The 24,183-nt window shown below is 45.2% G+C and overlaps 1 protein-coding gene across 2 annotated transcripts in view; it reads right to left on the bottom strand.

Moving 5' to 3' along the window:
• Positions 1–24,183, bottom strand: part of LOC142559026 (E3 ubiquitin-protein ligase MARCHF6) — a 168,791-nt gene that overhangs the window by 5,829 nt on the left and 138,779 nt on the right. For both annotated transcript variants that reach the window (XM_075670815.1, XM_075670816.1), the window contains exons 16-20: positions 17,602–17,902; positions 13,599–13,780; positions 13,333–13,467; positions 3,336–3,425; positions 2,239–2,371 (exon numbers count right to left, since the gene is read on the bottom strand). In XM_075670815.1, the coding sequence (XP_075526930.1) occupies positions 2,239–2,371; positions 3,336–3,425; positions 13,333–13,467; positions 13,599–13,780; positions 17,602–17,902 (841 nt within the window). The remainder of the gene's footprint in view (positions 1–2,238; positions 2,372–3,335; positions 3,426–13,332; positions 13,468–13,598; positions 13,781–17,601; positions 17,903–24,183) is intronic.

Genomic DNA, 24,183 nt, shown 5'->3' with positions numbered 1-24,183 from the left:
GGCAAAGTTCTGGGCTTGTTTCATGACCATGTCACACTTCAATGGCAGGAACTGATCATGCATTTCAGCGACGTATGCCGCAAGCATATCCTACAGCTCCAAAAAGCATCCAGAATTCGGCATAGGGGGATTCTTCACTTGCTGTCACAGGCGAAAATTTCGCTTCGCTGCAGCCGCCACTTTCGCACCACCCGTTCAGAAACATCGAACTTGTGGCCCGCTGCGCAGTGATTTGTTTTTCCGGCGTAATAGCACCCCTCTTGAACGCTGCTGTGAATGAGTGCCGAATGATTAGTGGGCCTGGAGCACTCACGACGACTGAGGAAGCATAGAAGTAGCACGTAGCCGGCAGTCAAGTGGAACGCATCAAACCAATGCCTTTCGTCAAACTATAGAGAAAGCGAAGCGCAACAGGCAAAGAGAAAACCGCGAGCGGTGTCTCCTCTTCCATGAACTACCGATACTCCTCGCAAGCGCCGTCGTTCCGAGGGTGCTGCCGCGAATGGAACAGCGGCGCTTCCATCAGCTATCGACACCACCTCATGAGTGTTGTGTGCACTGTAAAACTCTGAAAAATGTTGAAAAACGCTTCCGAAAAGCGAAAAAACATGCGGGATAGCGAAAAGCTACGGGTAAGGCCATAGAGCAAACATAAAATTGTAACTACGTTGTAGCTCCCGTTGGTCTCGCCTTTTTGCCGGTGCCATGCTTTGGTTTCGAATGTAAGTCGACCCTCCCATTTCATATTTTCAAATTTAAAAGAAAGTGGTAGACTTACAATCGTGTAAATACAGTAATTATTTGTAAATATACGAATATTTCAAAATCACCAACTGTGTTCAATCAAACATAAAACTGGAGAAAAAATATTATAAATTTCATCCTCGGGGCCATAGTAGGCATAAAACAACATACGTTATATAGTGGAGCAGGTTCAGGGAGCCAGACTTTACTGGCTAAACCATGATCGATCGCACTCTCCTGTACTGGTTACGCAAACTATATATCTGTTCGTAACGCTTCATCTGTGCTTTTAATAAGGCTTCATAACATACAATGTAATGAATGACAGAAACTTGCTAACGTTATTAATGGTGGTATTTAGACACTGTTTTATAGTAATGATGACAACAGATGTTCGATATTCAAAAACTATATAGAAAAATGAACATTTGATTTGAGTTACTTTAGGCACCCCATTCGATTCATATTCAATTTGGTCTTAAAAATGACTATTTGCACACTCCTATTACAGACCAACGTATGTCATTCATGTTACAAGCATTCACAGGTGCCCTTCAAGGTCATGGCATAAAGCATGCTGCCACTTCTTCCTGCCATCCACAAACAAGTGGCCTGGTGGATCGTACGAACTGTACCTTAATGCACTAGCTTGTTCTGCGAGTAGCACTAACACTGAATGGGACACCTACCTTGCAATGTCTGTTTTTGTGCTTAAATATGTCCTGTCAGCACACAACAGGGAATTCACCATTTGAGTTGCTATATGGATGAAAAGCAGTTCTTCCAGATTAGTCACTGCTCAAGAGCTCTTCTAAACCAAGCTGATGCCTTCACAGACATACTTTTGTCCTACGACTCCAAGAGAAATGCAAAAGAAACATGAGACATTCACCCAAAACCTACTGCACATTTGAAAAAACGTAGTACCTGCAACAGCCATGTTTTCTCCAGGGTAACGCACCAAGTTTTTCCCTCACTACACCAGATCTTTATGCGTGCTTACACACTGAGTCCCAGTGACCTTACTAGCTGCTGACTTTACATGAAGAGAGAGCACACAGCTCCTCAGCATATATGTCTTATGAAGCCAAGCAATGCTCCTCCCAGAATTCTGTTACAATGTCCTACCTGGGACAGACAGCCTTTCCAGGAGAGGAGTACATAAAGACTGCCTTTGCTCTACTTATTTGCACATCGTCTTCTTTGTGCAGCTTTGTGCCAATCCCCCCCCCCCCCATTGCGAGCTTTCATATTTATCAATATACTTCACTTTGGTACCAAGCCAGCATCTTGAATATTTGAAGGAAACCCTTATATAAAGCAAATGGATACTGTACAAAGCTTTCTGCTTCAGTATCAAGAAAGAAAGCTGAACAGCTCTCGTAACAACATTGAAATGTGCCACATACCCCTGTGAAGAGAAATGGCACTCCCTCCTACAGTAACTGAAGCAATGTGTTTTTGATAGCAGAATATCAGGAGAGGCCAACTGACCAAATGCAGGCACCAAGCTGGTGGCCAGCAGGTAGGGTACAGCCAGAGCAAGGCCCAGCACCACCACCACAGGGACAACCAGATCCAGAACTACCAGGCGCAGGTTCAACTGTCGCACACCATCCTGGTACATCTGCACAGTGCAAGGTGCATTTGCCCGGCCCACTACATTTCTAGACACACTACTGGTTTTGTGAGAGAGCAGGAAGGAACCTGACAGAAATACACTTGCTCACCATCAATTTACCCCACCTTTTAACTGGAACTTGCTTAAAAGTTCCAGAATATGCCCATGCATGGTTAAAATTTCCTTCTCATTTGAATACTGGACAATCTGAACTAATTTGACATGTCTCATGGTGGTCAAACTAAATAAATATAATGTATTTACATTTACTTCATAACTTTTTACAACTTTCAGATAAGTGCAGAAATGGTCTACTGCAATCATAACAATAATGTAACTCTTTCAGTGTAAACTTAAGTGAGATACAAAAACATAAAGCTGAATAATACCAAGTATTTCAATGAAGATTAAAGATGTTTGAGGACAGTGCAGTAGAATTTTTTTCACATTATAGCAGTGGCCAGATATCATAAAATGCGATAGTCATTTATATGCTAGTTATTTATCAAATCATAATTTCATTAATTTAGTGAACACACCACAATTGCAGAACTGAAGCTGGCCAGTCTTCAATCTGCATACACTAAGTAGGAAGTCCTTTTAAGCCTCAAATCTGGGTAAATAAACATTCACCTAGTATTAATGTGCGAGGCAGTGGGAAATACTTCCCACCAAATTCATACATAAGCTGCCTAAAGAATTTTTAAATTCTTCAAAAAGACTTTTCAAAGCATTTCCTTGAAAAGATGTAATAAAGTAATGCTTGCATATTGCCTACAAAAAATATGTTCATTAAAAGGTTAAGAACATTAGATTATCATCATTGGTCTAATGACTTACAGAGAGATGGTGGTCTCACCAGAGATGCATAAGCTTAGAAGCATTACAACTTCTTCAAAACAAAAATTTGAATCACTTGAAACAATATTAAATAATAAGAATAAACACCTTTCAACAATGAAAACCTTACCTCGTCAATGACTCGCTTGAGCCACCAGTTGGGGCCCATAAGAGTAACAGCACAAATTATCTTCGTATGCAACACGCCAAGTGCCCAATCCTGCAAAAAAGACCGGCAACACTTATATGCCATGCCGAGGTTCACACATTCATGCTTGAATGTGTTAAAGATAGGTTGGCAATTGAAACCAAACCCATGCTCTATTTAAAAGTGAATGATTAATCATTTTGTTCAAAGCATCAAAAAACCACCGTTAATCTCAAGTCTCAGATAACCATCAGGTCCATGTACAACCCAAATGTGTAATCATGCTCATCAGATGTTCACCACACGAAAACTAACATTTGGTTCAGTAAATAATTTTTGACGTTCTATAAATTTCTAAGTAGAACACTATAGTTGTCAGAGAAAGGCCATCTGTATAATAGCAGCAGATGTGTTGGTTTACATTTCTATAATAAAATACACATTAAATGAAAATTCAGTAATTTCTTTCTTGCATTTCTTGCAAGCTTTATGGCACACTTCAAATAGTATGCTTGTTACCAGAATTTTTAACATGAAGCAATACTTTGATAACTGGATTCAACTCTGCAGTATATAAGCCTATGCAGAACTGTAAACCTTAACAGTTCATGAATAATGCAGTCAGAGCTAGAAAAATAGTAAATATAAGTAAAAAATACTAACATTGTTTTAATAGTCAAGACAATACTTGCGTACTAAAAAAAAACCTCACAGACATTGTTCCCTAGGGACACTGTGTACAGGCAAACTGCTATATAATCACAGCAAGAATTATCTGCACCACAGACAAACGAACAGTCCCATGAACTCTTTCATTAAATTTTCACAGAATGGAGGCTGAAAATTCAGTTGCTGTTATGGAAACGAGGGAATGGCACTGCTGCTGGTAGGTCACAAATGAGCGCATCCATAAGTTTGCCTCTGAAAAATCAGTGGGTAGCTGTATTTGTAATGAGTTCTGTCCTAAGCTAACCTCAAACGAAAAAAAATCGCAGTTTTACCCAATAGGCAAAGCATTGGTAGGGATAACAAAGTATTTGACAAATACACGAAGTAAGGTTTGCAGTTTTATCAGCCACATAAATTGCAGTAAACATTTGCTTACTAATTACATTAACAAGCACGGTGTGACGTGCACAAGCAAACATGAACCTACCACTCTAGGACCGTGAACACTTTTCATGCTGCCTCTCACTTCAATGCTTCTACAAAACTTCTAATTATGCGACCTAGAACACTATGCATGCAGGAAGACCACCCATACGAAGTGATCAGCTATCTCAGCTCACCCAGTTTTGCACTCGCCACAGATTACCTTGAAGATAGGGTGCGCCAGCTGCATATGTGCTCATAAACACACATAGAAATAAGCCTTTCTTTTATGCGACTTTTTTTTTAAGCACGATCGGATTTCTCGGTAGCAATTGGCTCCTTTGCGTAAGCTGCGGGAGGGAGCCAATAAGGTCTTGGTTTGGGTGACCTTGGGCACGCTGGGCACACGGAAGATGGTGCGTAGTAACATTTGTCTTTCCTGTTGCACACTACTCCCACAGTGTCACGGACACCGCGCCATGGCAGCACAGCCTTTCACAACTGACAGCGCGCGGGCACAGAATGGAGGAAAAGGATGCAGAGAAGAAGAGGGTCACTAAGCCCCCTGAATAAAACCAGATAAAACTAAAGGTAGCGACATTCTTTTCACTCCACACCCAAACCAGAGAGGGAGGGCAGGTACCGGCGTTCGGGGTTCATCCACATCTCCCTGTTGGTGGAGTGGAGTCAGTGCTTGTACTAGCTCCGTTTTCGCGGAAACAAGGCTGCCAGTGCCGCATCTTTTGTTTCCTTTTTTTTTTCTTTTTTACTCACTTGCACTGGCATCATGACAGCTGCTCTTATAGCGGCGCGCGATCGCAGTAATTGTGGATCCGGCAATTGTGACGATCGTCGTGCTGTGCAGCGTGATTGCTACGATCAAAAATGTCGCAAGCATTGATTGCGATAGTAAATAAGTAGACAGTTATACGAAGGGCAGTAGTTTTAGCGGCAGCATAAACTTCTAAACATTCGCTTACGAACTAAATTAACAAGCATAGTGTCATGCGCACACAAGCAAACATGAACATCTCACCCTATGACCACGGAAACTCGCTGCCAAAATGCTGGAGTGGGGAAGCGTGGCAGCAGCAGCGAGTGAATTTACTATCGTGCTGCCTCTCGCTTTAACGCGAACAAGCGGCAAAAACACAGCACACATGAAACTATCAGCACTCGGTGCACTCAGTCCCCATCGCAGATGGCTTTCAAAATAGGGCCCGCACGGCCACGTCATACGCAGCAGCCGCCGGAGTAGAACTTACGCTCCCCTTTCCACGGTGCTCGCGTGCGGCTTAATACGGCGCGCTTCCTACCCGCTTTCCTCCCTAGCGTGCGTGATTGTGCTGCCATCGTCGGCTCACACTTGCACGCTTTCACTCGCACATACAGCACACGGCGCACGGCAACAATGCGATCGTCCTTGGACTTTATATGGATCACGGCAACGGCGTAAATGCACCTGTAGTGTCCATATGCAGTACAACCTCGTTCATACATTTTGGAAAAAAATACAAGAAAAGAACATACAATAGAAGTCACTAGAAAATTCAGTGTTCTTCCACTGTGAGAAGATGACCAGCGAAGCTGTGTAGTGGGCCCCTTAACGGCAAACTGCACCTCCGCCGCGGGTTGGACCAGCATTGCACTATCTTCGGGATCGGCCCACGTATGGGCAGTGCTTAATGCCTGCTTCACCTCCGCTGCGGGTGGGCCCGCTACTACACTATCTTCGGATCGGCGCATGTATGGGGCCTCGGCACTATACCTCCGCCGTCACCTTCGCCGCGGGTCGGTCCGGCATTGCACTATCTTCAGTATTTTTCTCTACACACCTGCCGTGGTTGCTCAGTGGCTATGGTGTTCGGCTGCTGAGCATGAGGTCGCAGGATCGAATCCCGGCCACGGCGGCCACATTTCGATGGGGGCAAAATGTGAAAACACCCATGTACTTAGATTTAGGTGCACATTAATGAACCCCAAGTGGTTGAAATTTCCAGAGTCCTATTTCAGAGCCTTGACCAATGAAGAAGGTGAACTCATCAAAATGTTTTTGTCCATGTTTTGCCGCCTGCTACTAACGCCTGTAGCATCCGAAGGGTCTGCAGCATCCGTTGTTGGGCAACACTATGCAAATGTGGCCTACAAGCAGACATCCCAGTTATATTCTCCTTACGCAAGCACCTGTGTTTCCATACCTCGCAGCCTTGGCTCTGCTAAACGCTGTTTGCGATAGATTATAGCACACTCAAGGCAACTTTTTTTTTATAGCTAAACGCAGCCCGTTTCAGAGCTCTGAAACGGATGTATGACATGGCTGTTGGTGCGAACATGCAGCTGGACGCCGGCGTCGATGATACATCGCAGCAACAATCATTTTGGCCAGTTTCGGCACTGCGTTTCGGCAAGGGTCGTGTTTACTTGAATTCTGGGCTTCGTTTGATTTGCAGTAAACTCTTCCTCAACAGTTCCTTGAGGTTTGTTTAGCCGTCAAGAGGGGCAAATGGCCCTCTGAATATGCTCAACCACACTGTGTTGTCTGCTCGGCGTCTAGTTTGCATTTGCTTGTCACCGTTATTGCATACTGTACAGTAGTAGAGTAGTAAAATAATGATACAGTGAACAATTTGGCTTTTAAAGTGTTCCGCATCGTCAATGCATCAGTTACGCTAAGGTTGTGGCACCATCTGCTAACATAAATTAAACCACTTTTACACCTCGGCACCATCTGTGTAGGCCTAACAGCGTCAAAACAAGGAGCTGATTTCAATAACTATGACAAAACATACCTAATGTCCGGCCCTCAGTATGAGATAAGACTAAGTGATGGTTGATCTCACTATTTATTTCTTGCCGTCGGAGAGGAGAGAAGTAACAGTCATGAATCTTGATTTTGTTCTTGGTTTTGTTTTTTGTTCTAATACGAATCCACAGGCTGAGTTTTGTAAGAAATTGTAACCATATCTTTGTTTCTATCCTTATCTTCTGTAACCCCCCTTTTGTAATACCCCAACAGGGGTCCTTAAGGAAAAATAAATGATGAACTGATGATGATGATGAAAGTGGGCGCATGTAAGGGAGCATGCGTCATGGCGAGTGGTGTAAATACGAGCTGCACAGGGTTGGCAGTTAGACTGCACAGATTATGCTTTTTTTTTTTATTATATACCTTGTACTAAACACTAAAGAAATACTTACTTTGTATGTGAAATAATGCTTTTACGAAAGAAGTAATTTTAACCAATGTGAAAGTACATAACAAGTATTCCTATTTTTCTGCATGCTCCTATTAGTTTTGAGCTTGCTTCAGGGGGCTTCCGTAGACTGACGGGGAGGAGGTTGGAGGAAGAAACCAGCAGAAAAGGAGGAGTGGCACTACCCTGAAAACTTTTATCTAGGGACCTTAGGTTGCTACAAAGGGCCAAGAAGACAAGAATATATGGCACGTAGGACTCAGTCGATGTCTGTACGCATGCGGCAAGGGCCTTCTTTGCATTGAGTTGGCAATTAAATGGATTGCCAAAAAGGTCGCAGAGCTCTTGTTTAAAGATTTAAAGATGGTCGTGGAGTGCCGTTGAGGTAGAAAAGAACGTCTGCAAGCATAATAGCCGGATCCCACCTGCGACTGGTGCCGACACATTGATACAAGCGGAGCCAGTGGTCAACATCCGGACTGTCGACTACGGTGAAAACGCCAAGATCCAGAGGGGGGGGTAATTGTGACGTAGGTCATGGCTTCAGGCGTAGAGGCTTGTGTAGATGAAGTGCCACCGGCAGCAGCCATTGACAAGCAGTTGCATTGCCAGTGTTGCGACCATTGCGAAGCTCTATGGCAGGTACGGGGAACGTCGACCTCCACCAAGCAATGTTACGTGTAGCTGATACAATATGTTTACATGCAGGCCAACAGTGGCCAAGATTGTGACATTATAGCAATCGGAAACACATCATCTTCGTCGTCTTCAGTGCAGCCATACTGTGGCAGCTGTTCTGTATCGATATCAACGACACGACAAGAAACCTTATCATTGTTGCTGACTCTCAAATTTAACAAAATGAGTTTTTTTTTCTCATTCAAGTTTGCTTTTTCCGACTGCACGACAATGCTGAAAATTTTGCGGCCCCTTCCGTGTAAGAAATATCTGTCGGCGACTGTACATACTTGCATAAACGGTAAATTTCAATGTAATGAAATTTATATATAACAAAGCAAATTGCCAATTTTACCGACTTGATTATATCAAGGCTTAACTGTATCAGAGTTAACCAGGGTTTACTGTATATTGTGGGGCTTCGGGCTAACGTGCCCGAACCCGGCTAGCTAAGGTCTAGGGAGACACGTAGCTCGTCCCCACTCCGCAGCGCAGGCAAAGGGGCGCCGCGGCGGGTTCGCTGACTCACCGGCAAGGCGTAGAGACGACTCCAGCCGTGGCACCAACGAATGGGGGTTTATTCCCTGTTATGTACAAAATGCGCGTACAATACAGGAATATGAAACTGGGGCAGCAGTCGCAGACTACGGGTGAAAGCTCCCGGGAAGTCTGCTCCGCCACGCTGGCTCTTCCGAGCAGGTTCGCCACATACAAGGGGCCACCTTGCTCAGAGGGACGCGGGACCAAGTGGGTCCGCACGTCCGACAGCCAAGAGCACCGAAAGTCCATCTGTCCGGGCGAAAGCGCCCACGCACCTCCGATGCTGAAGGAGAGAGAAGTCTAAGAGAGGGCGAGAGGGGCCCACTCCTCCGGCACTGTTCTTACGCGCAGCGCACGGCGTAACGTGAGCCGCGCACGCAAGCAGCAGGCTCCACATCGCGCCGGCGCCAGCTGCCGCGGGGAATGTACGCTATCCAAAATAAGGCTTGGAACTGCGTGTCCCCAGCGATCGCGCGGGCGAATGGCCCAAGTCGCGCGTGAACAGGAGACAGGGGTCCAAAAGGAGTCCCCATAATATATGAAGTTAAACCACTTCACAAAATTCCTTGGCCCTAATTTTGCATAGAACAGGCTTCGGATATACACTCGAACTTTGTTATAATGAAACAGGATATAATGAAATATTGGATATAACAAAGTAAATGAAGTTCCCTTTGAAATCCCCAAAGAGATACATGTACAGTCGAATCTCAATAATTACAACCCGAAAGGACCCCAAAATCTGTTCGAATTAAAAGAAGGATTTGTTCTTGAAGTACTCGTGCAGCATAGCACGATGCATGAACGGCGCGAGTCATGAAGTATTGCGACGCATTAGCACACAGCGAGCGAGAACCACAAAACTGCCCACGCTGGCCAACGCTCCCTTCCCGATAACGGCAGAAAACGAAACTTAAGGAGCGGGCTAAGCTGGCACCGGGCCGGCAGGGCTGGTGGCGCCGGCGTAAGCGTAGAGGTGGGCGCGCGTGGAGACCGTCAAAGATGGGGGAGTTACGAGGGAGTTGAGTGGGAGGGCGAGGGGACCGTAGATGCGGGGAAGGGCAGGAGAGATGTGGATTTGCTTTCCCGCCAGTTTGATGGATGGCACTAGGCTTTACTGCCACCTAAGACTGCCACCAAAGCAACGGAGTTGCAGAGGCCAGACTGAGCCTCCGCGGCTACTTCCCTCTGCACGCTCGCGTGCTTTTTCCTTCGTCGGCTGATAGATTGGCGCTGTGTTTACGTTCTTCATCCTGAATTCTTAACGCTAGTCATATAGGACCAATACCTCCCGCGGCACGCATTTTGCCGCTAGAGTGGCTGGGGCATTACGACATAATGCAGAAACAGCGACCCTGCCATTTGAGAGAGGGTGAAATTGAAGAAAAAGCCAATCAGAGGCTCTTGTGCCCTCGTCGTGCAAGATGGCGAAAGTGCGAGTTGTCTCGCTGCTTTTCTGGTTCATTGTGTGTGCGCCTTGTGGGCCTTCTCCCGCAGTGTTGCCGTGATGAAGCGGCAGAATTCGCCTTTCATCGTGAAGCTCGAAATCATAAATCGGGTCGAACACGGTGAGAAGTCGGATGTCCCCGCAGCGTACAAGATTCCGAGGAGCACTCTCAGCACGATCTTGAATAATAAGGGGGAGATTAGGGCTAAAGTGGCCAAACTTGCGACTCGGTGCCCGTGGCAGTCGACGCGTATGCACGGCCGTGTACGAGTGGTTCATCTGAAATTGCTTCAGCAGTGCCGACTTCCGCGTGCTCGGTAATGAATGTAAATTCTGATGAATGCAACGAAGCCGTTGCCGGTATTGCCGAAGTTTGGAGCGAGCTGTCAGAATTTCCGGAAGCCGTTGAAGAATCGACGGTGGCCGAGTTTGTAAGCGGAAATGATGGTGTCGCGACCACGGGAGAGCCCGAAAACGAAGACTACACTGCCGACATCGTACCGAGCCCAAGTGAAAGTGGGCACAATGAGGAAAGCAACGACGGTCCTTGTCCCACATCCTCCGAAGTGATTGGTGCGCTCGCACTAGTCCGGTGCTTCTGCGCAAATGCGGAAGGTTGCGGCCTCAGCTGCTCCGACTCTTTAGACAATGTGGAGAAGCGCGTGTCGCAGGCAGCGAAATTTCCCAAGCAGAAGACAATGCAGGACTATTTTGTGCGAAATTAAGCTAGTTTCATCAATAAAGTGATCTTATAAATGGTATGTGCTTTTATGACATCCTAATCTTTAGCAGGCTTATATCGAATTATGCTCTATATCGAACTAATAGAGCATTTTTGGGGGAGTTCGATATAGCCGGGTTCGACTGTATCGCACTTCTACACTGACCTTTCTCTCTTGCACGTGCCTGGCTGCGCAAGCCATTCCACTCTACGTGGCTATGTGTGGTGGTACGACTGATTAGTGCATTCACGTTCGCGTGGTGCGCAGGCAAGTGCAGCTGGGTGGCTTCCCAGATCTTTCCAGCCCAATCTCGGAGGTCACACGCAGGCCTGCGTGAGTAGCGCTATGCTGCGCGGCTACATGCAACGGTGCGAAATATAAGTGCGTTCGCATCTCTATTTCTCTACGCACGCCGCAGCCAGACCTGGTCTCGGAGGCCTCCCCAACACAGTCTCGGGGGTTCATGTCCAGGCCGTGCATTCACTTCTTTATCTCCCTGTGGCACGGTGCGTGGGCTGGCAGCTGGGTGTGGCCTCTGAGATCGCATTGGCATCGGTGCAGTCTCGGAGGCCACAAGCCGGCCAAGCCAAGCTTACGTGGTGAAGTTCGCTTGTATCCTCCATCACACAGCGAAGTGCTGTGTTGTGTGCCGTGTGCTGCTTGACTATGATGAGCCAAGTGGAAAGCAGACTTGAAAGATCATCACAATGGAATAGAAGGCAGCTATCTAAATGCTGTCGCGTCAGCCGTTTCATGTCAGCTGCCAAGTCGTGTGCTGCACCCATTGAAGATTCTTTTGTTGTTTTATTCACATTTCATCCCATGCGTGGCCGTGTAGCAGTTACACAAGCTGCAAAGCTGTCTTCTAATTTTCACGTTTACAATTGCGCACCCCAATGAGCAAAAATAGTAGTGAATGGCATTACAGTAAAAGCTTGTTAATTCAAATTCCACGGGGATGCTACAAAAATTTGGATTATACAAAATTAGAACTAGTGAAAGTCAGGGAAAAAATCGCTCAGTTAAGGTGCGTGTATAGTCAGACGTGGTGCGAGCAGGCGCGCACACACGCTACGTCACGTTGGCATGAACAACATCATCTATACTTCGAAGCACGGCCGCAGCCAACGTAACCAGACGTGGATAACACGATTCGCGTGCCCGACGTCAAGATAACTCTTGCTTCATCCGTGCATTCGTCGCACCAACTGGCACGGAGAACAAAAAAATGTCAGCGAAGCTTCGATTGTGATAGAAAATTAATAGATAGCTATACGAACTAAGGATAGTAGTCTTATCGGCCGTATAAGCTTGCGAACATTTGCTTACTAAATAAATTAACAAGTACGGTGTCATGCGAGCACAGGTAAACATGAACACATCTCGCTCGATGACCGCGGAAACTCGCTGAAAAACGCTGGAGTGAGGAATCGCGGCAGTAGCGAACGAAATTCAGAAAGCACATCGCATACGAAGCTGCCGGCACTACCCGCACTCTGCAAACATTGGAGGTCACTTTGAAGATGAGGCCGAAGCGGGCGCACTTTGGGCACGTCGCAGATCGCTTTCAAAATACGGCGCCCACATGGGCAGCAGCCGCCGGAGAAGAGCGTTCCCCGCCCCCTCGCTCCCTCCTTCCACCCCACTCCCCACGCCACGCGCGCCACAGGAGAGGGTGCACATCAGCCTTCCTCGCTCGTGCACGCGAGATTGAGCTACCTATGCAGGCTCACCCTCGCACACTTTCACTTGCACATACAGCATACAGCGCACGGCGACATTTTATCGCCCTTGAGCTTTGTACGGAACCTCACGGGAGAGAAGCAACTGCAACAGAGGCATTGACCATGCCTGGCCAGGCGCAAACGCGTCTCTCTCCAGTCAGGCCTAAAGAAAGGGCCGCAGCACAGTGGGACGCAGATAGAAAAATCAAAGTCACGCGGCCTGCGCGGCTTTGCTTTCGAATTATTGGTGGCGGTGCGGATTTCAGTGTGAATTAGCGGGATGTGTTACACATTGCTTTCAATACATTCCTGGACGGACCGCGGCGGCTACTTTGAATTATCTGAAATTTTGAAATAATGAGTTGTGAATTAACAAGCTCTTACTGTAATGGATGTCATGAAGTAACAGATATAACATAATTCCGACTCCCCCTTCAACTTCGTTGTAACAAGATTCTAGTGTAAAGAACTTTTCTTGCTGGATTATTACGGTTCGTTGAAATGATCATCAGCTGCATACCATAGACACGTTGCTAGGCACAATGACAAAGAAACAGCAGGGTTAGCCTGCAACATACTCACATGCCAGAGGTAGAATAGAGGAGTGGCATTGAGAGGCACTCGAAGAGGGATTATCACCACCAGGTCGAACAGCAGCCCCATCAGTAGTGGGATAAGACCCAGCAGCAGGCTCATAGCTACCAGGGACTTCACTGACTGTGCACATGAACAGATGATGGTCAGCCAGAGCACAGGGATTTAAGTTGTGTTTATTGTACCTAAATGTTACTGTCTCCCACCCCCACCAAATAACCTACACAGAAACACATTAACAAACGGTCACTCACAATAAGCATCCAAGAGTGGAGCTTGCTGAGAATGGTATTCCAGCCCCGAGGCAGCCAGCTGCACAGCAGGGTGAGACAACGCAGAGCCAGCCAACACGAGTAGAGACCACAGGCTGCTGTGTAGAACTCATGCACTCGGCCACCCGGCATCAGCACCATCATCACAAGGCGACCCATGCTCACTGCACATGGAACACAATAATTAAATTAAGAACACTAGCTACTAGAGTATTCAGAATGATGAAAAAGAATCCTAATTAGTAGGATAATACAACTTGGAAACATCACCCTGCAGCAGCAATTGCAGTGTTACAGAGGAGCAGCACCCGTTTTCACTTGGATCGTTCAGTACATTGATGTACAAACACACACACAAGCTATGGAGAAAGCTGATGAGTCGCTACATTATCCACCCTGTGGCAGTTCTCCCTACCAAGTTTTCGAAGGCTGCTTGATATCACCTGTCCTCTATCACGCAATTGTTTGAAAGACAGCCTTCTTGGGGGAAAGAAGGAACCTTCTGATGCACACTTCAGGTAATATTTACTGTGGTGTCACTTTTTTTATTATTCTTTATTAGTAGTGGCACACATTAAAAACATGCAAATCTGTACTTGCCAGTTACAGCATACTACCATGTAGTGCCTCAGCAACACCACATTCCTGCCAGGTACATACTAACGTAGTTGGTCTGTATTTGCTTGGAAAAGTGTAGCTCCATGGCCAGCGAGCAACAGCTGTGTGAGACTTTCAGAATTTAGAGTTCATAAGGCTGTGATGGAAATCAATGAACCTATGATATTGCCCCTCTTCGTGTACTTGCATAGCTGCCCCCTTCGAAACACACACAACAAAAGGTCATACTGCATACATAGAGACATATCATGACAGAGACTTCATCACAGCAAGAAAACTATCACAACATGACAGAAACACGATTAGCCGGTGATCAGTTGAAAGCAAAGTAACAGTCATATGCTACTGCTACCGGAAGCAGAGACAAGACGCTGCAAAAATAGTGTGTGTGCGTGCACATGTGTATGTGTGTGCGTGTGTGTGTGCACGTGCGAGAGTGTGTGCATGTGCACATGCAAGCTCATTAGCATCAATCAATCAATGAACGGTGCTCTGAATTTTCTACTGCTGACGTTCATTTTGCACCCCTTGACCACAGAAACATGTGATTACAATAAAACCTTGTTAATTTAACCCTTGTTAATCAGAAAATTTTGATAATTTGGACTCGTTCTTTGGTCCCTGCAGGCCCATATTCATTTAATGCCATCAAACTCTCATTAATTCGGGCGTACATGGCCACACACCGATTAATTTGGACAAACCTAAGAGTGCAGCAAGCCTAGAGTGCCACAAATGTGCAATGCAAAAGAGCAAAAGCAACACTAGCAGCCAAATGAAACAAAGTGGCGGAGTCTATGCATCGCCATAGTCTTCAGCGGAAATCGTACAAGAACGACAGAAATGCCAAACGTTTCGTGTCTGTTTTTATATTTATGCATTTAACGCCACACGACACCAGGTTGGCCCTACGTGCCTTCAGAACCGTGTAGTCACCATTCCTTATCACGTCGATAATGTGCGGTTTTGCCTGTAACAGATGCGGCGAGCAGTACTAGTTTCTTTCAGTGCACACATTGGCCACATGCATTCAGTGCAGCGTAATCCCCATGCACGATTGCGTCAATAGTGACTGCAGTTTCGTCCACAGCGGTTGCAGCGAGTAGTAGTCCCTTTTTGACTCAGTGCAAAGCACGCACAATGTCAGAAATACAGCGGAAGCTGTCGAGGATGAAGAATGATTCTACCACAGCCCACACGCTGGCATCAAACCTGCAGCTACATCGTGATGAACGGATGATTTGGTACCGACCAGCTTACTAGCGAAAAAATAATTGGGATGTGTGCGCGGTAGTGAAAAGCACGTCCACTCGGATAAGACGCTGGTATTGTGCCACAGCCAAACAGGCTGCACTGCGAAGGAAATCGTGAGGCCTTCGCCGCTGCAGCAAGTGCTAACAATTGCTACTTCTGCACTCATTTTGTCAAAATAGAAGCAAGGGTTGCAAATTTATTCAGTAAATAAAGGCAGATTGGTGTAGCAAGCATTTATTTATTGTTGTCTTGATACCCTCGAAAATTCGAGATTCAGCTAACTCGACCAATCTTTTCTGCCCTGTGAAATCCAAATCAATGAGGTTTTACTTTAGTTGCATCATTTTCACTCTTTAAATTAGACACAAAAAGTAACTCAATAAATGTAAAGCTTTCTTTTTTTTTCTTTTTTCAAATCATAGCAGAACAAACTGATCCCACACCGTGCCTAGCACATCCGTAGAGTGTCATTTCCTTCACATGCCATGAACAAAATTCCCGCCATCCAAGGTGCTTTTCACTGTGCTGTCTGGTCCCATAAGCAGCTGCAGTCTATATAAGGTAATTCCATGTCATGTGATTCAACATTCTTTCAACTATGGTTCAACTATTGTGAACATCAGTGAAAAAGATTTGAATGCGTTGGCGACTTAAAAATGAATTTCATACATCATTTTAGTGATTAAAAACTTTGTCGTCAAATAATGAGGTTTCTTTTATCTTAAAAAATGCGGCCTCAATGCCTCTGCCTATCAAATGTTAGTTGACAAATGTAAGCTGTGAATTGTAGGACACATTCTGAAGTCTGTGGAGCTTTATATTGCAGATATTCAGTTTTACCGCCTATATATATTTTTTGCTATGAAAATTGTCCTCTTAGTAAAAACTAAAGCAATTGCAATTTTCCTAAGCATATATCTTTAAATATACAGTCGTACCTGGATATATCCAACCCCCATATAATGAATTATTGTATACATTGAACAGCTGTAAAATCCCTTTGAAAATTTTTTTATAAAATTTTTATTTTATATATAGAATTACTTATATATATTGAACTTCTTCGTGATCCCCTTCCAATTCGATATATCCCGGTTCGACTATAGTTTATTTGCAAGTATAGCAACTTCTTTATTTTTCTCGACTCAAAGATTAAGGCTTACTTCAAGAAATCAGATTGAAATATTCACTTGTGCCCACAGATTTCTATGCCACTGGTGTTTAATATACCTGAACTTTTTAACTTCACTTTAGCCATCCCAGCAACCTATACTCATGAACACAGCATCCTCACAAATCAGTCACTTAGCATATGACAAAGAAAATGCCCCAGTGCACTATCAGGACATTATTTCATGAAAAATATAAATCGATTTATTTGGTAAGAGATCTATTAACTAAAACAAAATGGAAAATCCACTTTCATGCAGCCACTGGAATGTAGGATTTTTTCACTCAGATTTGTGAATGTTGAAAAAACATAGCTCACTTCATACGGATTGACCCCTTAAACTACATGCAGTGAGCATGGAGCATGTGGATAGCCTGAACCTTGGGAGTATGTGATCATCTGGTTGGCACTACCTAATAAAACTTCAACAGACTTACGTAAAAAAAAATCTCACAGGTACAATTTCACATCAAACATTGATTCCATTACTTTCTTATCAGTTATTTTCTTGGAAAATGCAGCTATAACAAACTTTTCCAGTAGTGAACAAATTTTGCACCACAAATTGGTCCACTGTAAATGGCCTTCCCTATATGTGGATAACCAAAAAGCATGTGAGCACCCATTCGTGCTGAGTGAATGTCACTTATATTGCACCTACAGAAAACCATTAAAGCCATGCGGCTTGTTTGGCATGCATGCAAACTGAATTCCATTATCTAACGCGAATGTACTTCTCATGAATTTTCTTATAAACTGGTATAACATATTGGCACACCATACTGGCAGTGTACAAGTACTTAAGGTGCTATTGTCATCGGCTTTCATTTTGGCAGCTGTGCTGCACACTTTATTCAGTAAAACTGACACAAAAAAAAAGGACATGACAAAATGAAATACTAGGCAAGAAATGTATCCAATGTAATAGCCAGACATGCTTACCTGGGATGGTAAGCATGGCAAAGCTCAGTGCTGTTAAGCTGAATGCAATGCAGCACAGCAATGCAGCCAGGCGCAATGGGAACCAGCGTGGTCTCTGGTATGCCTGGAAAGCTGAGGGACCAGGCCCTTGAAGAAGTGCCTGATGTGCTGCCCCGAGCACAACAGGAGCAGCACCCGCTTCCTCTTCATCATCTTCCTCATCCTCCTCCTCTTCATCATCCACCTCCTCATCCACTTCGTTCAGGGGGCCCATTAGCTGAGAACCATCTCCAGCTTGCTGGCCACCCTCTGCAGCCCCATCCTGCAACATGACATAGGAAACAACATCCTAACAAAGCAGAAGGGGTGCCACAGTCTCTCAATGACAACATAGGCTTGCGCAAGTATGACTTTTTTGGTTCAAAGCAAATTCAAAGTAAATACAGCACTTTAAGGTGAATATTTTGCATAGCTGTCGGACGTGTAGAAAAACTAGAGTTCAAAGCTATTTTACTTGTGCAAGTATGACTTTTTTGGTTCAATGTAAATACAGCACTTTAAAGTGATTTTGCATAGCTGTGGGACGTGTAGAAAAACTAGAGTTCAAAGCCATTTTACTTCAAAAAGCAATATGCCGCATGGTTATAATGCTGATCTCAAACACCCAATTATATTTACAAGACATCAATTCAGATATCATGTGAAAGCACTAGTTCCACATAATGAAAGAAATGGTGCTTCCTTCAGCAAAACCCAGACTTTCCGATTATTTTGTCTACCTATTCTCTTTTGCCTTTCATCATTAACCCGTAGGTTCTGCACTGTTGGTATCGCTGGAATCAGTCACTAAGCACTGCAAGCAAAAACACAATAGAATTGAAGGTGAAGGGTCATTACATATGATCCCAGGTTCATTGTAGTCAAAACTACAACTCCTTCCCATGGTGAACAAAGTTTTTGTGGCAATGCATGGCGAGCTCAAATGCAGCCACTGGATGTGCCAGGCATGCACTGCACAAAGAGCCATAACTGCATGTAAGATTAAGTATTGAGCAAAATGAAGCATTAAAAGAAAAGAGGTCCATAAATTTCCCTCAGCTGGGTATTACGGCATTACCACAGTTAAAAGCAGTTGCTGATTACACATCACAGCTGTAGGCCTAGTACACGGACAGACCTGTTATGGAGTTCCTACGGTGAATGTCGCCACAAGTTGAGAAGTCACTGCATTCAATCACCGCAGCCCAAGCTAGACTTAAGTACGGAAGGCAAGCACATGGTACAAGGACATGACACTGTATTACGTATCAAATGACCCACAAAATGCAATTCTGTGTAGCGCTTACCCACTTATATTTAGGATTTGCAAAGAAATGTTATTATTTTATGCAGATGGAAAGTTAAGATATCAAGGTTCAGAATAGAGAAGTTCAATTGCAGAACATTTGTTGCCAAAAATATGTAACTGCCACCTGGCACTCACCCCCCAGTTCCTTACTAAAAAAAGTTTCTGTATTAAGCCCTGCTCACAAAATAAGTATTCAGCAGCAAATGCACATTCAGGAACATGGATATATGAACAAGCTATAAGAATACCCAAAATGGCGGACCCCTGTGATAATGGCACAGCAGCAGAGCACAAGTCAGTGATGAGGGACAAAAAGAATGGGAACAGATCCCTCACAAAAATGACCCTGGTAAGCAAATTACATCCTAAAGCAAAACAGTAGAAGCTCGTTATAACAAAGTTCCGTTCAACATGAAAATTCAATTGTTACAGTTAAAGCTTGATATAGTGAACTTCTAATAACAAAATCCTCGATATAATGAAGTATTTAACTTTTCATAACCTCTTGTCCATAGAACACCATGTATTTAGAACCTCAATATAACGAAGTGCATTTGCATGTGATTTCAATACAACGAAATTTCAGTGCCACCGCAAGGAATGCCAAGACAATAAATGCAAACTTAAGCGGGCACAGATCATCAAATGATTGAATTACAAGCGGCTGTTTGCTCATGCACCTCTCAAATTGCCAGTGCGCAACAAGAGCAACCGCCGAAGTGGAGCCGCATCATGTTCCTTATAAAGTCTAAGTGTGATAAGATCCTATCGCGCCCCATGCACTTTGTGCTTTAGGTGCGAGTGAAAGTGTGCGAGGGTTAAACAAGAAAGATGGTGGCTTTGCCAATGCTACCTTCCCGCACAAGCAAAGGGAAAGAGGGGGAGGGGAGCGAGCTCGTGGGGGCGGAGTGGGGTCAAGTTGGCGCACGTCAAGATTTTTTGGCACAAGTCTCCGCCGTGACTGCACATGGCTGTAAGCACGGCTGAGAGCATACCCAGCAGTGCACCCTGCTTTAGAGGTAATCTGCCGCTGTGCGAAGAGTGGGCGTGCCGAGACAGCATAGCACCATGTAAACTGTCTTACCGCGCGTTTAGTATTGGAGGTTGCGTAATCTCACATTTTGGGTGACCTGTTAGCACACACGCAGCCGTACACCCTACTTTAGAGGTAATCTGCCGCATGTGCAAAGAGTGCGCGTGCCGAGACGGCATGGCACCACATAAACTGTCTTACCGCGCGTTTAGTATTGGAGGTTGCGTAATCTCACATTTTGGGTGACCTGTTAGCACATACGCAGCCGCGCACCCTGCTTTAGCCCGCAAGACAAGGCGCTCTCTCTTGGGGTTCGGGACAGCAAGCAGTCCGGACGTGCCGTGCCGCGCGTGCGCCGATCCATGCTTCTGCGAGACCGTCTCGCGTGGCCGCCTTGGAACGCGCCACCGTTCGCGTGACTGTACGCGCGAACGACCAGGTGTTGGGAGCGAGCATGGGGCAAACATATTCGCTCGCTATCCGGTCGCGGTGAGTCGGACTTCTAGATTTGTCGCGTGCCCATAGGCATGTTTTGTGGATCGCAACTCGGCTAGCAGGCATTGATCTATGAAAGGTGCAATAAATGCCCTTGTGATTGTTTGCTTTACTGTGTTGTCGTTCCTTTGTCCCAAGAGCACGGAGGAGAACCCCACAACCTCGACAGAACACCACGACATTATTTGGTGGCCGGCTCACGAGGGCTTGGAGGGTAATGTTGCGGCAGACCGTATAGCTCGAGGATTCAACAACCAAGCTGCGGCCGAGCCGAACGCGGGACTTCTTCCAAGCACTCATGACATTCTTCTACAACAATGGGAGGAATGCAGAGTCTACGGTCATCCACACAAGGCTCTTAACAGACAGCAGAGTAGGGACTGCCGACGCATTCAAACCCACAGCTTCCCTAACCTGCATCAACTCAGTAAAATAAACCCAACTAGGTTTCTAGATGGCTGTCCATGGTGTTCTAACAAACCCACACTAAAACATATCACATGGAAGTGCCCGGAAAGGCCTTCACATATTACTAGCCCACATATAAATGTACATCCACTCATGTTAAATATGCAGTGGGAGGCATGGCTTGCGTACGAGGGAAAGAAGAGCCAATTGGCTCTCCTGGACCAAGCTCAGCAAGCCATTCGCGCCAGTGGAGCCCTGGATTAAGGGCCCAACCACAATCGCCTACTTTTCTTTTTTGAAAAATAAAGTTTCTTTCCTTGCTTCCATTGCAATGAGCCACTTAACCCTTTGAGGGTCAATGACGTAAATATATGGCACCATGAACAAGTCCAAAAATGGTCGATGCCATATATTTACGGCACCGTCTGTACGTTTGAAAAGCACGTCAATTTCCTAACTTTTTCTTTTCTATCATGTGCTGCCACTATGTGGAATACAGGGAATGTTTTTTGCGTGCCTCCCTCTCTCGGTTTTCGTTGCATGGTTTGTTTTTGAGCTTGTTTGCTCCCGCGCGTCTATATACTACCGCTCGCGCATTGACGCGCGTCCATGCGGGAGGCGGTTTCAGTTTTGTTCCGCAGGTGGTTTCAGCTTCTTTCACTTGCAAAACTGATGGCTACCTCGTTACTAATCGTTCAAAGGGCTACCACTTGTTTCTCGCTCCTTTAGCGCCCACAAGGGTGTGCATAGGAAGGATGCCGCCGTGCATGCGTTTCCATTGCTTTTTTTTTGGAGGGGGGGGCACTCGCGAAACCTAATTGCCTCTGGTTGGCGATAAGATGAAGATTAGCGGAAGTTTGTCGCATGTTTTGCTTCTGTGACGGGCACACAACTACACAGTTTTCTGGAGTGCGCACACTTACGCGGTTTAATTACGCTATGGACGTAAATATTAGTGTAAGAGCAGGAACAGGTGAGAGTTGTGAAATATTCTCGTGTGCTCATTTTCAAAGCCTTGAACAATGTGTATAACAGTGCATCGAATTTTTAATTCTTGTAAGTTTATTTCCTTTTTTATTGTTATTCACGAATGAAGAGTACATATATACCAAGACAAAATATTTTTTTCTTACTTTACGGTCACCCTAGAAAAATTATGGTAAATTTTTTTCGAAATAAGTTCCTAAGAAGAATTGGAATCTGCAATAAAAAGAAATCGACCCTGGGCGGTCGCATATGGCGAAAAAAAATCGACCCTCAAAGTAAGGCTTAAAATAAGGTCACTTTTGGTTAGAATAATAAATTGCTTAAGAGGTTAACAAGCATTGTATGCACACATTTGCTGGGATCAGATGGCGAGTCCAGTTGATCCAATTTTCTACATTAACGAGGACTGAATTAGCAAGCTTTACTTATTTCCATGGGGTTTCCAAGGTAAATATCATTTATTTTGTTATATGCCTATCACAGTAGAACCTCGACCATACATTTCAGAATAAAATGCGACAAAAAACAGACTAACCAGGAAAATGTATGATCCAAAGTCACTAAACAATTGGACAGACTCAACTGCAGTTGACAACTGCATAATGTGAAGAATTGTGAGGATCATTGCAGCACGAGAAACCAATGTACGTCGAGCTGGTGGAGCGGCAAGTAGCCTGAGACACACATTGTCGTTTTGGCAGCTTCAACAAGCTTACATTTGCGCTCCTCGTATTGGGCCTGGGTCAACAGCTTCTTTGAGCGGGGCATTTTCGGAGAGAAGTTTTGAAGTGCCCACATGGTGCAAATCGTTGCAGCATGAGACGCCAATACGGACCGAGCTGGTCAGGCCTGAGTGACTGAAGATGCATGTGGTCATTTTCATTTTCTTACTACACAGTGTTTAAGACAGCAATGGGGAACCAAAACGAAATCAAGCTGGTGGGTGACGCCAGAATATGAAGCCTACGATGCCATCAGAGCAATACATGACGCTCACTTCGAGCCATCTGCAGCAGGGAACAGCGGCACATTTGGGTTATCGCATGTTAAAGCTGTGCTTATGCTTCTAAGAGCACTATGCCCCACGTGCAGTGAAATATATAGATGAAGATGCTTATCGCAATAGGGTGATCACCGAGACCTATGAATGCAATGTGCTACAACCCTGAAGGAGATTTGCTGGCACCGGAATAGGGAACTGAGTGCGCACCGGTGTCATCAACTGATATGGGCAGGCGAGTATTGCAAGGAAACTGCTGCGGTGGGCAGCTACTGATCTTAATTGTGCACCTCGCATCTTTTCTTGTTTAGACGGGATCTAGTGGCCGAAAAATGTATTGTACGATCGCAGTTTCGCGATTCACTGAACGTTGGTACTGAGATATTGTGTTTTCTGGGAACCTATGAACAGGTAAAACTGAAGCCTATCTCCAGTGGGTCATTTTTAGAGCGCAGCTCTTAGGAGCCCGTTCCTGCAGCGAGCATTGGCGTTGTCCCTTGGTGCCCTCGTAACTGAGTGAACGAGCAGAGCAAAGAATGAAAGAGTGAATGCAGAGCACAGATGAAAGACGGCGATAGCTACGAGAACACGAAGAGGAAAGCAGAGCAGGATGCAGCAGAACCATGAGGCGGAAAACGAAAGAAGAGGGAATGGCGAATGCATGAGATAAAAAGCATAATGCTGCACGAGACAGGCTTTGCAATACCAATGGCTATGAGATGGTGCCAGGGTAGCGCTCATCATCTGTTCACCAATGACACCACCGATACCATATATGGAAACAAAGCGCTGCATGAGCGGAGGTCTGTCTACAGCAGCAGCTGTGAATCGCACCCACGCGTCAGCCTTGCGCTGCCTTTCATGGTCTCCCCATTAGCGAGGCAATCTCGCCACACTTCGCCCCGTTTTCAATGTGCCGCACAAGACAGTTTGTTCACATCAGCCAATATACTGTATCACGAAATGAAAACACATATACAGCTGCGCTCAAATTTCGCATTAGGGAGTATCGTAATCGTTGAATTTTTTTGCAATCTCGATCGCGAACATTGGTGCCTGGAAATCATAGGAAATGGGATTGCATCAACGGGGTTCTACTGTATCTTGTTATTACAGCCCATCTTACTATAATCAAGCCCATTTCACTATAATCAGGTTCAACTGCATTCATTTTTTTCTGCAGCAGAGATCCAAAATACAGCATATAAACCTGACAATCTGCACGATATAACTTCGAGTAGACTTTTGGTAGCTGATTTGTTATCAGCACATGGACACGATCCCAAAATAAATAAGCTCAACAGGGAGAACCTACTATGGCGGTCCATTTTG

Source organism: Dermacentor variabilis, chromosome 1 (genome assembly GCF_050947875.1).
Source record: "Dermacentor variabilis isolate Ectoservices chromosome 1, ASM5094787v1, whole genome shotgun sequence".
NCBI lineage: Eukaryota > Metazoa > Arthropoda > Arachnida > Ixodida > Ixodidae > Dermacentor > Dermacentor variabilis.
This window is presented reverse-complemented; position numbering and strand designations above follow the sequence as displayed.